Source organism: Perognathus longimembris, chromosome 12 (assembly GCF_023159225.1).
Source record: "Perognathus longimembris pacificus isolate PPM17 chromosome 12, ASM2315922v1, whole genome shotgun sequence".
NCBI lineage: Eukaryota > Metazoa > Chordata > Mammalia > Rodentia > Heteromyidae > Perognathus > Perognathus longimembris.
This window is the reverse complement of record NC_063172.1, coordinates 15,462,405-15,475,937: the sequence shown is the minus strand read 5'-3', so window position 1 is coordinate 15,475,937 and position 13,533 is coordinate 15,462,405. Positions and strand designations below refer to the sequence as shown.

Genomic DNA, 13,533 nt, shown 5'->3' with positions numbered 1-13,533 from the left:
TGGCACCACTCACTCATTTATTCATTTCTATGTCCATCTATGATTTTGCCTACTATGTTCCAGGTATTATACCTTAATGAAAGTAGGTGTAATTTTAGAAAAATCAAATCAAGAGGCCCTACTCTGTCCTTTCCCCTGGAGCAAGACAGAAAAAGAACCTAAGACTTATACAGTATATACGATATAAAGTGTAAACAATTAAAGATTATAACCTTAAGGGAGACAAGGCCTGGCATATGCTAGGCAAGTGATCTACCAAGACCAAGATGCTATACCTCCAGCCCCAAAATTCTTCTAATTGCACACTCAAGGAAACTGATATAAAACTAAGCACTAGAAAGAAAACCTGCATATCGATATCAGTACTGTACAGAATTATCTTGACTTAAATGTTACCTAGAACATTTCCAACTACTTGTAACTTTGATATTAGAATTCTAATTATATTTCTCCGTATATTCACATATTTGTGTAGCATTGAGTTGTCTGTGTGTATGTATGTGTATATGCTGGTCTTGGAGCTTCAATTGAGAGCCTGAGCACTGTCCTTGAGGTTTTTTTTAGCTCAAGACTTGCACTCGGACTGGGAATATGGCCTAGTGGCAAGAGTGCTTGCCTCGTATACATGAAGCCCAGGGTTCAATTCCCCAGCACCACATATATAGAAAACGGTCAGAAGTGGCGCTGTGGCTCAAGTGCAGAGTGCTAGCCTTGAGCAAAAAAGAAGCCAGGGACAGTGCTCAGGCCCTGAGTCCAAGGCCCAGGACTGGCAAAAAAAAAAAAAAAAGACTTGCACTCTACCACTTCCAGATTTTTTATTGGTTTGTTGGAGAATAAGTCTTTAGGACTTTTTACCCAAGCTAGCTTTAAGCCGCAACTCTCAGATCTCAGCCCCTCCTGAGCAGCTAGGATCACAGGCATGATCTACCAGTGCCCAGTAAGCACTCACACTTTTTTGTCTGGATGCTGATTCTGGGGCTCATTGAACTCAGGGTTTGGATGCTGCCCTGAGCTTTTCTGCTAAGGCTAATGCTCTTCCACTTGAGCCACAGCTCTACTTTTGGCTTTTCAGTGGTTAACTGGAGATATGACTCTTGTGGACCTTTCCTGCCCAGGCTGGCTTCAAACCACAATCCTTAGTAGCTAGCATTCAGATTTTTAAGGTACTGTTTTACCAAAATTCATACTTTATTTTTTAAGGTAAATTATTAAAATAATCATGCTAATTTTAATGCCAACAATTTACATGAAACCTAAAACTTACTATTTTTCATTAGATACATAGGAAATATTTTTTATATTTATTTCTTTGAAATGAAGCTTTACTATGTAGCCTAGGAACTTGTGTTCCTCGTACCGTAAACCTATCAACTCTCATAATTAAAGGCATGTTGTCATTATATCCAGGCTCCAAGCAATATTTTTTAAAACTCAACTTACTTTGCAGAGAAAGAAAACAAAACAGAGCAATCTTTCCTTTTTAGTTGTTTTAAACTCTGAAATTACTCACCAAGACATTCTGGATATGAAACACCCAAAAAATTGCTGGGCCAAGGACTGAGCGAGACACCTCCTAGTCAGAGGTGTCTCATCTATAATCATGGCACTGTGGAGTAGATTTGTGCTGAAATGCCAAAGAAGAGGGAAGTTAATTACAATCAAGAAATGTTTAGTCAATAAAGGAAAATCACACTTTTAAACAGACAAAAGAACTTGATAATTCCAAAAACCGAAATATCTTTCCAACAGCTTTACAAATCTTTTGAAAACGTATAAATTCATCATAGTAATTTGTGCTTATAGCCAAGAACACAAAGTTTGTCATTGCTTTCCATTTTAAAAAAATGTAAGAAACTTTTCTAGATGGGGAGGAGAAGCTGATGTTAATCAGAAGTTGCTACTAATATGAAAGGGACATCTAATATAAAAGGTATTTTTCCCAGCCAGACATGGAAGCACATGCCTACACACTGGAGGGTGAAGCAGGAGGATCCTGAATTACACAGACGTTGTCAAAATAAAAACCAAAAACCTTTTTCCACCAGGTATCAGTGATTCATGCCTGTAACCCTACTCAGGATGGTGAGATCTGAGAATCAAGGTTCAAAGCCAGCTTGGGCAGAAAAGTCTGCAACACTTTTTTCCAATTACCCAGAAAAATGCTGGAAGTGGAACAGTAGCCCAAGGGGTAGTCCCTGGATGAAAAAGTTAAGGGCCCGTGCCCTTAGTTTAAGCCCCAGTATCAATAAGTATTAACATTTTATTCTCTACTGTTTACTTTAAAATATACATCATCCCACCAATATCTTGAACTACATTCTGGAGAATGCAGCACTGGTACTACTATTTGCCTCTTTTACATATAAGAAAATTCTCGAACAGAGGTAAAACTGTCTTTCTTTTGTTGTTGCTGGGGGTCAAACCCAGGAAAAACAGTCTTTAAGAGACAAATGTGTATATTTGGAAGCGCCAAAGAAATGATTTAAAAAAAAAAAAAAAAACAGAGGGGCTGGGGATATAGCCTAGTGGCAAGAGTGCCTGCCTCGGATACACGAGGCCCTAGGTTCGATTCCCCAGCACCACATATACAGGAAGCGGCGCTGTGACTCAAGTGGCAGAGTGCTAGCCTTGAGCGGGAAGAAGCCAGGGACAGTGCTCAGGCCCTGAGTCCAAGGCCCAGGACTGGCCAAAAAAAAACAGAGGCAGAAAAGGAGGAAACAAAAAAGAAAACAGAAAAGTATTTTCTAATTTTTCTGCAACAAATTTCTGGTATCAAAAGATTTTAAATGTGTATTTTTTTTTAGCTTTTTAAGCATGCAGTAAAACAAACATGAAAAGTATTAGTATCGGTTAATTCTGGAAAACAATTTTTGTTGTTGGTGGTAGTGATGGTGTTCTTAGGGACTGAACTCGGCATGAGCACTGTCTGTGAGCTTTGGTGATCAAGGCTAATGCTCTACCACTTGATCCCTATCTCTTTTTTTTTGCTGCCAGTCCTGGGCCTTGGACTCAGGGCCTGAGCACTGTCCCTGGCTTCTTCCTGCTCAAGGCTAGCACTCTGCCACTTGAGCCACAGCGCCACTTCTGGCCATTCTCTATATATGTGGTGCTGAGGAATCAAACCTAGGGCTTCATGTCTACAAGACAAGCACTCTAGCCACTAGGCCATATTCCCAGCCCCCTTGATCCCTATCTCTCTGGCTTTTGGTGGTTAGTTGGACATAAGCGTCTCAAGGACTTTCCTGCCCAGGTTGGCTTTGAACTGTGATGCTCAGATCTCAGCCTCCTGAGTAGCCAGGGTTACAGGCATAAGCCAATGGTACCGAGCAACAGTGAATCTTCTAGGTTTCTTTTTTTTTTTGGCCAGTCCTGGAGCTTGAACTCAGGGCCCTGAGCACTGACCCTGGCTTCTTTTGCTCAAGGCTAGCACTCTGCCACTTGAGCCACAGCGCCACTTCTGGCCGTTTACTATGTATGTGGTGCTGAGGAATTGAACCCAGTGCTTTATGTATGAGAGGCAAGCACTCTAGCCACTAGGCCATATTACCAGCCCCTCTTCTAGGTTTCTTTAAATTTTTCTTCACATTTTTCCATATTTGAACATTTGTCCATATTAAGCATTTCCAATATATTCAACTACATCTATACTAGAGCAAAAAAGTTCAAAATTCATTTTAAATGACCATTAAACCAACTTTACCTCCTCCTATTATCTTAGAATTGAAATTTGAGGATACACTAACCTAAAAATGCTCATGGAAGCATAGGCCGCCACTTCAACATAGGCTTCATCAATGAACACAGTCTTGAAACAGGAGTACGGGTAACGACACGTAAGAATTTCTTCATAAAATTCAAAAACTTCATGAAGATAAGATGTTGTATGTTTAAGCAAAGGAAGAAGTTGAGGTAAACAAAAATGAGTAACCTGGAAATAAAAAGCAGGGAACATGATATAATAGTTAACTTGCAAATGTTAAGCTGCCTGAATAATGTTTATTTTTTATTTTATTTTATTTTTTTTGGCCGGTCCTGGGCCTTGGACTAAGGGCCTGAGCACTGTCCCTGGCTTCTTTTTGCTCAAGGCTAGCACTCTGCCACTTGAGCCACAGCACCACTTCTGGCCATTTTCTGTATACGAACCTAGGGCTTCATGTATGGAAGGCAAGCACTCTTGCCACTAGGCCATATCCCCAGTCCCCCTGAATAATGTTTATGTAATCCATTTTTCTTTTACCAATTTCATGATGCTAAAAAAAATGTGCTAAAACATAAATTAATGATGTTTATGGATTATATTTACAAACTATCCATAGTACTAAAAATTTTAATCCTGATGTATTATATGAGTGAATTATTTAAACCTATTGAAAATGAAACAGGTTCCAAACTAGGCTAGGATTTCTTCTGTCATACATACAGAACAAGGAATTAAAATTCTAGGGGCTTACTTTAAACTTATCACTTATTCAAAAATATCTACTTTAGTGAATACAGTACACGTCATAGTAAGATGTTAGCAGTATGTGTGTGTGTGTTGCTAGAACTGAATCCAAGGCCTAGTTATATTCTCTACCTGGAGCCAAATCATAAATCTTTGTATCTTAGTAATTTAAGGAACTATTAATGCTAATCATTATAAAGCCTAATTACTGTAATCCTCTTCAATACATTCTGAAAGCTCCAAGGGGGCTTATGTCGGTAGTGAGAAAATGGAAAGAGTGATTGGCACATTGGCTCAAGTGGTTTAGTACTTGCTTAGCAAGTATGAAGTCTTTGAGTTCAAACCTGGTATTGCAAAAAGGAAAAAAAAAAAAGACTATTTTATTAATACCCTTCTTTTTAAAGAGTGAAAGGGCAGATGCAAATATTAGAGAACCGACTTACCTCGTGCATATACGGATCTACGAGTATTTCAAAAGGTCCAATGGCCAAGGAGATATTGGAGGCTGCTGTAGGAATGGTAAGCATATAATGGAAGGTCTTCTTCCTCATATCATGGGTATATACTGTCTCTACCAGATCTCCATTGGACACAGCCACCATTGCAGCATCTACTGTAAATTCCAATTTCCATGTACACAATTCAGAGTATGAATCAACACATGGGAACCAAAATCTAGAAAAAAAAGACAGTATGGAAAATAATGCTTTCCCATCCAAGTTATTTTAACATTTCCAGAAAACATGTAGGAAACTTAAGGTATCTGGCTAATAAAGGCTGTTGGCATATAGTATTTAAAAAAAAAAAATCTAGCCTGGTGCTGGTAGCTCACATCTGTAATCCTAGATACTCAGCAGTCTGAGATCTGAGGATCACAGTTCTAAGCCAACAAAGCAGGTGAGACTCTTATCTCAAATTAACCACCAGAAAACTAGAAGTAGAGCTGTGACTCAAAGTGAGAGCACTAGCCTTGAACAAAAACATCTCAGGGAAAATGCCCTGGCCCCACAACTGACAAAAATAAATAAATTTGTTCCCAAATGCGATTTTAAATTATTTTAAAAAGCGTATCATATGCTGGGGATATGGCCTAGTGGCAAGAGTGCCTGCCTCGTATACATGAAGCCCTGGGTTCGATTCCCAGCACCACATAATATAGAAAAAGGCCAGAAGTGGCGCTGTGGCTCAGGTGGCAGAGTGCTAGCTTTGAGCAAAAAGAAGCCAGGGACAGTGCTCAGGCCCTGAGTCCAAGTCCCAGGACTGGCCAAAAAAAAAAAAAAAAAAGCGTATCATATGACTGCAGTTCAAATCCTAAAATACAATCCTTAGTTCTCATTTTTTTTAACCAGTCCTAGGGCTTGAACTCAGGGCCTGGGCACTGTCCTTGAGCTCTTTTGCTGAAGGCTAGTGCTCTACCACTTTGAGCCACAGCGCCACTTCCAGTTTTCTGGTGGTTAATTGGAGGTAAGAGTCTCATGGCCTTTCCTGCCTGGGCTGCCTTTGAACCACAATTCTCAGCACTCAGCCTTCAGAGTAGCTAGGGTTACAGGCATGAGCCACTGATGCCTAACTTAAAAAGAAGTTTCTTGAGACAATGAATACTCAGATTCTAGTTTCTAAATTAAGAAAACCTCTTTTTCCAGAGTATATAATATATTGTATAAGCACAAACTAAGGGGAGGAAAAATCTGGAGAATGGAGTTCCAGCAGCCTGGATTCCATAAAAAGCTCTATCTCCAGAGACAGTGTCCAAAAAATCACGAGCTTGGCAGGAATTAATGATTCATGCCTATATTACTAGCAACTCAAGAGACTGAGATCCAGAGGACCTGTAACTGTCTCCAGCAAGATGAAGTTGGAGGTATGGCTCAAGTGTAAGAGTGTAAGGCACTGATTTTAAAAATCAGTAAACTCAGAACCACCACAAAGAAGGAAAGAAAGAAAAAGCAGAGAGAAAATAAAAGAAAAAGAAAACAGAAAAAAGGGCTATAAATATAGTTTAGTGGAAAATTGTTTGCCAGGCAAGCATAGTCCTTGGGATTTGATCTCAAGAATGGCAGTAACAACAAAAAAATCAAAATGAGTGCTGATAAAGCCAGACTGGAAATTTACTTTTGCTTTTCTATCAGTTCGTGTTGGGTCTTAATATATGTGTCAGGGTTGTGACTTGGTACTACTACAAAAATGAGTCTAAGATACTATCTCTGGCTTACAGGAGTTAATAATGTGAGAAAAGTATACCTTATAAAGATTTAAAAACATGAAGTTAACTACAGAGCTACAATGAACTACAATTTCACCCCAAACATATAGGTATGTTACTATCAATATTAATCCAAAAAAGCTAAATATAAAGAATACCAGATTTGAAGAATAATATGGTTCCATTTACATAAGTTCAAAAATAAGTATGATTAATGGTATTTTAGAAACAAGATAGTTGGCCAATAACATGTTTACTATGGAGGATGGTAAGTGAGAGCAAGTAGGAAAGGTATCTCCGTGACATTGATAAAGTTGGGGGTCTTGATGTCAGGGTGGATATGGCTTTGCACACTTCTGACTGATGGAAAAAAAATCTGTGCAGTTGTCTGTATGTATGTGTTACTTCAGTATAAAGAAAAGAACCAACTCAAATGATTATTTCAGAGTACAAAGAAAAGTAAGATACAAGAATGACAAAAAGCAATCTGTAGGACAAGATGTGAAAGAGGCATTAAGTCCAAAGAAATCATTTCATACTTGTCACCATGCAAAACAGGAATGCACTATGAATAGCTACACAACAAGTACGCAATTGGGAAACCAAATGAACTGTAATAGAATTTATAATCTACCTTGTGGAATTTTGATACCCACAAGAGAAGACATGAGCACCTCTTTCCGCCATACTGCCCTCTATACTGGGTACCACAAAATGAAGACCTCCTTTCGGCTGATCCAAAGAAAAATTAATGTGTATCTTCAGGACCTTTAACTCTGCAAGAAATAAACATACATATCAGCTGATGCATAAAAATAAAAGCAGTGACCTATATACTAAGGTCAAAGACAGTGAATACAAAATGAGAATCAAGCCCTGAATTTTATATTAAAAATGACATGTTAGGGTTTCTATCATTTCTCTACTCAATACCCTGACCTCTACAGGTATTCCTATCTCCAATTAATCTAATCAGTGCTCACAAATTTTCCATAAAGTCATACCCCCTCAACATTTCTGACAAACTTCAATGTATAAAGAAAAAAATGTGCAGCTGAGGATGTACCTTACTGATGGAGTGCTTGCTCAGCATGTTTGGGCCCTGGGTTATCCTAAGCATCACAAAACAAAACAAACCCAACTCCAACAAGAGACACTTCAAAAGGCAACTACAAACTTATTTTTCTAGTTGTTCTCCTGTAAAACAAAGGAATCAAACTAGCTATTTTAAATGACTTTCCTACTATAAAGCATTAATTCCAAACCAATTGGACATTGCACAGGGCATCATATCTTTACATTGATATGTCCATATGACTTATTTAAAAATACCTTTAGCAGGGTGCCCAGTGGCTCACACCTGGAATCCTAACTACTCAGGAGGCTGAGATCTGAGAATCATGGTTCAAAGCCAGCCCAGAAAATTCATGAGACTCTTATCTCCAATTAACCACCAGAGCTCAGGGACAGCATCTACGCCCAGAGTTCAAGCCTCATGACCAACAAAAATAAAAACAAAAAATACTCTTAATGCCGGTGTTGATGGTTCACAACCTGGGAAAGGCTGGTTATCTCCAATAAACTACCCAGAAAAGGCCAGCAGAGGCTCTGTGGCTCAAGTTGTAGAGTATTAACCTTGAGCAAAAGAAGCTTGCAATAGCTCCAGTTATAGAAACAATACACACGTGCATGTGTGCACACAATCAGTGAAATGGATCTAACTCAGTGGTAGACCACTTGCCTAGCGCCCTTGAGGCCCTGGGTTCAACCTCCTGTATCATACAAGACATAAAGTCAACCAGAAAATAATAGTAATAATGATACAAATGGAACTATGTGGGGTTTTTTGTCGTGCCCGTGATTAGTATTTTCCTGTTAGCTAGTGGGACATAAGAAAAAGAAAAGAAAAAGAAGTAGAGTAAATCTGATCAAATGAATTATAGGCATGTATGAAAACAATCACAATAAAACAGCTTTGGTACAATTAATTTATGCTAATTACAAAAAAAGAGCTTCCAACCCCTTCTATATATTTCAACAAGTTATTTTGCAATATAGACACCCTGAATTTTTATGCCATTCTTGTGGTCTCTAAATGTAACACAATTTAATGTATAGCCACTTATTCATGGTGCTTTACCATCAACGTGTTTCCACAGCTCTGATGGAACCTTAATGCAAAGTTCTCCGTTTCCTGCATCAGGATCAACAGCAGTAACTGCAGCAGCATAAGCATTAGAAAAGTAATTGAGATTTCGCCTACAGGAGGAAAAGCCAATGTTTATTAACAGTAAGTCAAGATTTCCCTAATATTTTTCTAAAGTATAGTTGGATATTGTTTATAAACATTGGATCTTCTTACACAAGTCATGAGTCAAATAATAGGTACTCTACTCACCAAGAAAAAACTATTAAAACATATAAACATAATGGCATACATATTCACCAATGCTATATGATCATTATTTCTTAAATTAACTTTAGAATGCTAAGATCGCTAGTTTTCTGACAGAACTGTAAAGAGAAAGTGTAAAAATGAAAAATATTTGTTTGATAATTATTTGGCCTGATTTCCCACTGGATGAAACCAAAGTCTTAGAGGAATAGAAAACTATTCTTCTCTGATTTTCTAACTTAATTTCATTTTTTTAAAGTACATGTTAAATATACATTTGCTCACTGAAATCAGTTAGGAATATATGGCAAAAAGAAAAAGGAAAGAGAGAACCAGAAAACAAGACATGATCCTTGTCTCTATCAGCCTTAGCTTTTTACCTAATTAAAAGACTAGATTTACATACACTACATAATGATTAAAGCAAAACTAAAAGTTACTAACTGTTGCACAAAAGTCAGATTTAAACATTAAAAATGAGTGCTTAGTTTTTGGTGTTTATTGTGGAAAATTACTTTCAATCTCTTTATTTCCTGAGAAAATACTAAGTGGTTCAAATAAAATGGAATCTACTAGAAAGGTAAACATGATAATCTTTTAATGGCTTGGGTTTCTGTGTAGTACTAAAATGTTTCTTTCCCTGTTTTGTGTGTGGTGGTTCAGGTAGATTCCAGAGCCTGGCACTGAGGTATAGCCTAATGCTATTAAAACTAAAAAACAAGTGCCCTCAAATGTAACTGATAGTATTTCACATAATATTTTATAAGGTGTTTTTAAGTAGTCCAAGTATTTTAGAGCACTAAGGATTATTATGACTATTAAACCCACTGAAAATTATTTTAATATTTATGGAGTAAATAGTTATAAACATATTTAAATGATTTTTGAAATTTTACTTGAAATTCTCAAATAAAACTTTTTTTTGGAAGTAGCACTAGATGTTGAATTCAAGGCCTTTCACTCTGAAGTCCATACTCTACCTTAAGCCATTTTCACAGTAACACCAAGACCTTGATTTCAAGCCATTGAAGAGTCCCACCCAAATAAATTCTGGAATTGCCAAATACCAATAATTTTAGGTAGTCTACACTCTATCCAGATTGCCTACCTGATGTTTCTCTTCAGACATTTTTTTCTAATTAAAAACTTCTTTTTTTCCCTCTCATAAAGTCTCTTTCTCTATGTAAAATAAGTAATGAAGTGCTTAACTTACTGTTTTGATTCACTGTGACAAACTTCCAAGGTTGGATCATTATAAATAAAAGCAGCCTCCAAATCATTGATCCTTACTCGGTATATTCTACACTGCTTGCTGTTCAACTTGATTCTATTCAAGTTTGCAACCGTAGGAAATATAGTCAGTTCCACGAATCCCTGCAAAGAAAAAGAATAATAATTTCATTATAAAGATGGTATGCTTTGGAATTATTCCTTCAATTTTTAGTACTTAACACACATACTACATTCTACCTATACATACATGTTGTCCAAATATCTTAATTTCAAGCATAATTTTGCTGTGACTGAATGGGTACAGTTATGTTTATACTTTATCACCCTGATGGTTCAACTGCACTATCTGTGAAAATTAAGCCACCTGTTAGGAAGAGGAACTCAAACAGGGAGCAGGAAAAAATGATACAGAATTTTATTTCATCAGAGGTTGGCAAGTAAAAATACATAAAAATACATTAAAAAAAAGGGTTAAGAACTGGTAGCTCACCCCTGTAATCTATTCAAAAGACTGAGATCTGAGGATTGAGGTCCAAAGCCATCCAGAGCAGGAAAGCCAATGAAACTATTACCTGCAATTAACCACTAAAAGCCAGAAGTGGTAGAGGATAGCTTTGAGCATGAAAGCTCAGGGAGAGCACCCAGGCCGAGTTCAGGACTAGCACACACAATGATAAAAATAAAGAAAAAAGTAAATACTGAACTTAGCAAGTTTAAGTGTCTGCTCAATGGGCATAAATCAGGAAATGCAAAATATCAAGTGCAACTTTAACATCCCTGGGTGAAAACTGAAATTGATACTGGCATTCAAGATTAAACAACTCTTAAGATTTAAGTCTTTGTAATACAAGTCCCTCATATAAAGTAAATTATGTATTTATGCTTTCAGTGGTTCTTCCAGAGTGGATATTAGCAATCTATACATTTAATGAATGGAACAAGGGCTAACTAGATCTCAAATACTCGGTCTCAAATTTCACTACAAATCAGTACCAGTAAACCAAGACAGACAAGAATCAGAAAACGAAGTCAAGTCTATGAGAGTAGTAATCATTGCGTTTTCATGGGAGAAACTATTCCATGGGCTTTATCTGGTTTAGCCCCCTTTCAGTGGTTCAGATGTAATCAATGACCTCATGCACACAAGGAACACAATCTACAACTAAACTATATCCCCTTCTTTCAAATACAATTCTAAAATGTCTGGCTCTGCATGCTGTTTATCTCACAACAGATTAAAAGGAGGATCATTTCAAAAAAGAAATAGAAAAAAGAAAAAATGAATGGAAGAATCGACATGGGACTCTGAGCAAACAGATCTGAGTTCTAACTCTTATTCATTTATTCTTGAAATGTCATTATCTGGAAGAAGAATATAAGCTTTCTAAATAACTGAATGGTAATGTTGCTATTTGCAGTCATTGGAAATAAACTTACCACAACAGATTTTCTCTGGAAGTTTATATTGTTGATGCAGACGACCTGATGGGTTGTATATGGGGGGAGAAAAAAACAGGTAAGGGAAAAAAATTACAGGTTCACAATTGTAAACCTAGCTACTCAGGAGGCTGAGATGTTAAGATCGCGGTTCAAACACAGCCCGGGCAAGCAAGAAAGTCTGTGAGAATCGTATGTGAAATTAACCAAGCCAAACGTGGATGGAGGTGGTGGCTCAAGTGGCTGGGGCCAAGCTTGAGAAATAAAGCTCAGGGGCTGACGGTGCCCAGGCCCTAAATTCCATTAACCCACAAAAGGAATTAAATCTGCTGGAGAGCAGTGCCACTCAGTACCTCTTTCTAGACACACACACACCATTTCAACGGAACTGAATTATAATTTCCCATTTGGTTTTTCCACGCCTGCCCCTTCAGTTTCAAGCAGTCCCAAGCCCGATGGAAAACAAAATGGTACAAGGGAGACGGGCGAAGGAAAAGAATACTTATAATTTATACGGCCGCGGGCTCTCGAAGCCCCGGTCTCCCTTCTTCCTGTTCATTTTGGAAGGTTTCAGACTCGCCGGCGGCAACGCGCGCCGGCCCCGCGCGGCTCCGAGTCCCGGGTCCCCACGGGGCGGCAGGGCATGGCGGGGCCTGGGACTCGGCGCGCTCCCCGCTCCGCTGCGGATCCCAGCAGTCCCGCCTCTCGGTCCGGACTCTCCGTGCGCACAGATCCGGCCCCCGCCGCTTCGAACTCGCTCCAACAACTCGGTTCTCCTCCGCCGCCTCCGCCGAGGTTCTGTCAACCCGGAGGCTCTGGGTCGGCAACTACTCAAAGCGACCGCCGGCAGCCATCTTGCCCGTCACCGCTGACGTGCGACGCCGGCGGAAGTGAGGCCGGGAGGCGGACGGGACCCGGAAGTCCCGCGTCCCTGGGCGGGGCTTAGGCGATAAACCCAGTGTGTTTGCCTTCGCCGGCAGGCACGTGTCAAGGCGCTGTGGGTGGAGATTGTTTGCATTTAGGAGATCAAAGGAAAGAGCCGCTCAGGTAGGCCTGAGTTGAGCCGTAGGGCGGGGAGAGGTCACTTTTAAAAGTGTAAAGCTCCAAGCCGGGCCCTTGTGTTTTATGCTTGTAATCCTAGTACTCAGGAGTCTGAGATCTGAGGATCATGGTTCGAAGCCAGCCTGCGTAGGGAAAAAATCTGTGAGGAATTATCTTCAAACAGACAAAAAAATAGAGCTGAGGCTCATGGGGGTAGAACGTCAGCAGTAAGCAATAAAGCTCGAGGACCCTGCTCATGCCCTGGGTTCAAGCCCCAAAACTGACTGAAAAGAAAAAGGCCTAGGACATGAACACTGAGATACTTGGACACTGGCATCAGGTAGGAATGGGGGGAAAGGGTAGCCAATGGGGTAAGCTCCAGAAACCAAGGGTGTGCGGCCGCCGTCTCACTGTGTGCAGACACGGTAAGTTCATTCACTCCGGTCCAGTGATTTGAACTACAAAATAAATGAGTAGAACCTATGTGTGTATGTACACCAGAGTCCTCTCCAGCCTGCTTCATTCCTACGTGTGGGCCTATATCCATTGACTCAGAAAACCCATATAATGTATTGAGTTGTTGAAATTAAAGATGAATACCCTGAAGCCATCTCCTAGGCATTTCATATATACGAATGCAAAACTGGTGAATTTCAATAAGAGCTAAAATGTGATTGAGTATGGATTCCATTATTAACATGAGTGTGCATGTGCATGTTCATACCCATTCTGGAACTTGATCTCAGGGCCTGGGTACTGTCCCTAAGGTTTTTTTGCCCT

At 39.2% G+C, this 13,533-nt stretch overlaps 1 protein-coding gene across 1 annotated transcript in view; it reads right to left on the bottom strand.

The window, feature by feature from the left end:
• The window catches only part of Taf2 (TATA-box binding protein associated factor 2), a 61,092-nt gene extending 48,520 nt beyond the window's left edge, over positions 1-12,572 (bottom strand). Inside the window, exons 1-8 of the mRNA XM_048358602.1 lie at positions 12,219-12,572; positions 11,713-11,767; positions 10,256-10,416; positions 8,788-8,906; positions 7,282-7,423; positions 4,888-5,119; positions 3,744-3,928; positions 1,511-1,624 (exon numbers count right to left, since the gene is read on the bottom strand). Coding sequence (XP_048214559.1) covers positions 1,511-1,624; positions 3,744-3,928; positions 4,888-5,119; positions 7,282-7,423; positions 8,788-8,906; positions 10,256-10,416; positions 11,713-11,767; positions 12,219-12,271 — 1,061 coding nt within the window. The 5' untranslated portion in view covers positions 12,272-12,572. The remainder of the gene's footprint in view (positions 1-1,510; positions 1,625-3,743; positions 3,929-4,887; positions 5,120-7,281; positions 7,424-8,787; positions 8,907-10,255; positions 10,417-11,712; positions 11,768-12,218) is intronic.
• Between the last annotated feature and the right edge of the window lie 961 nt (positions 12,573-13,533).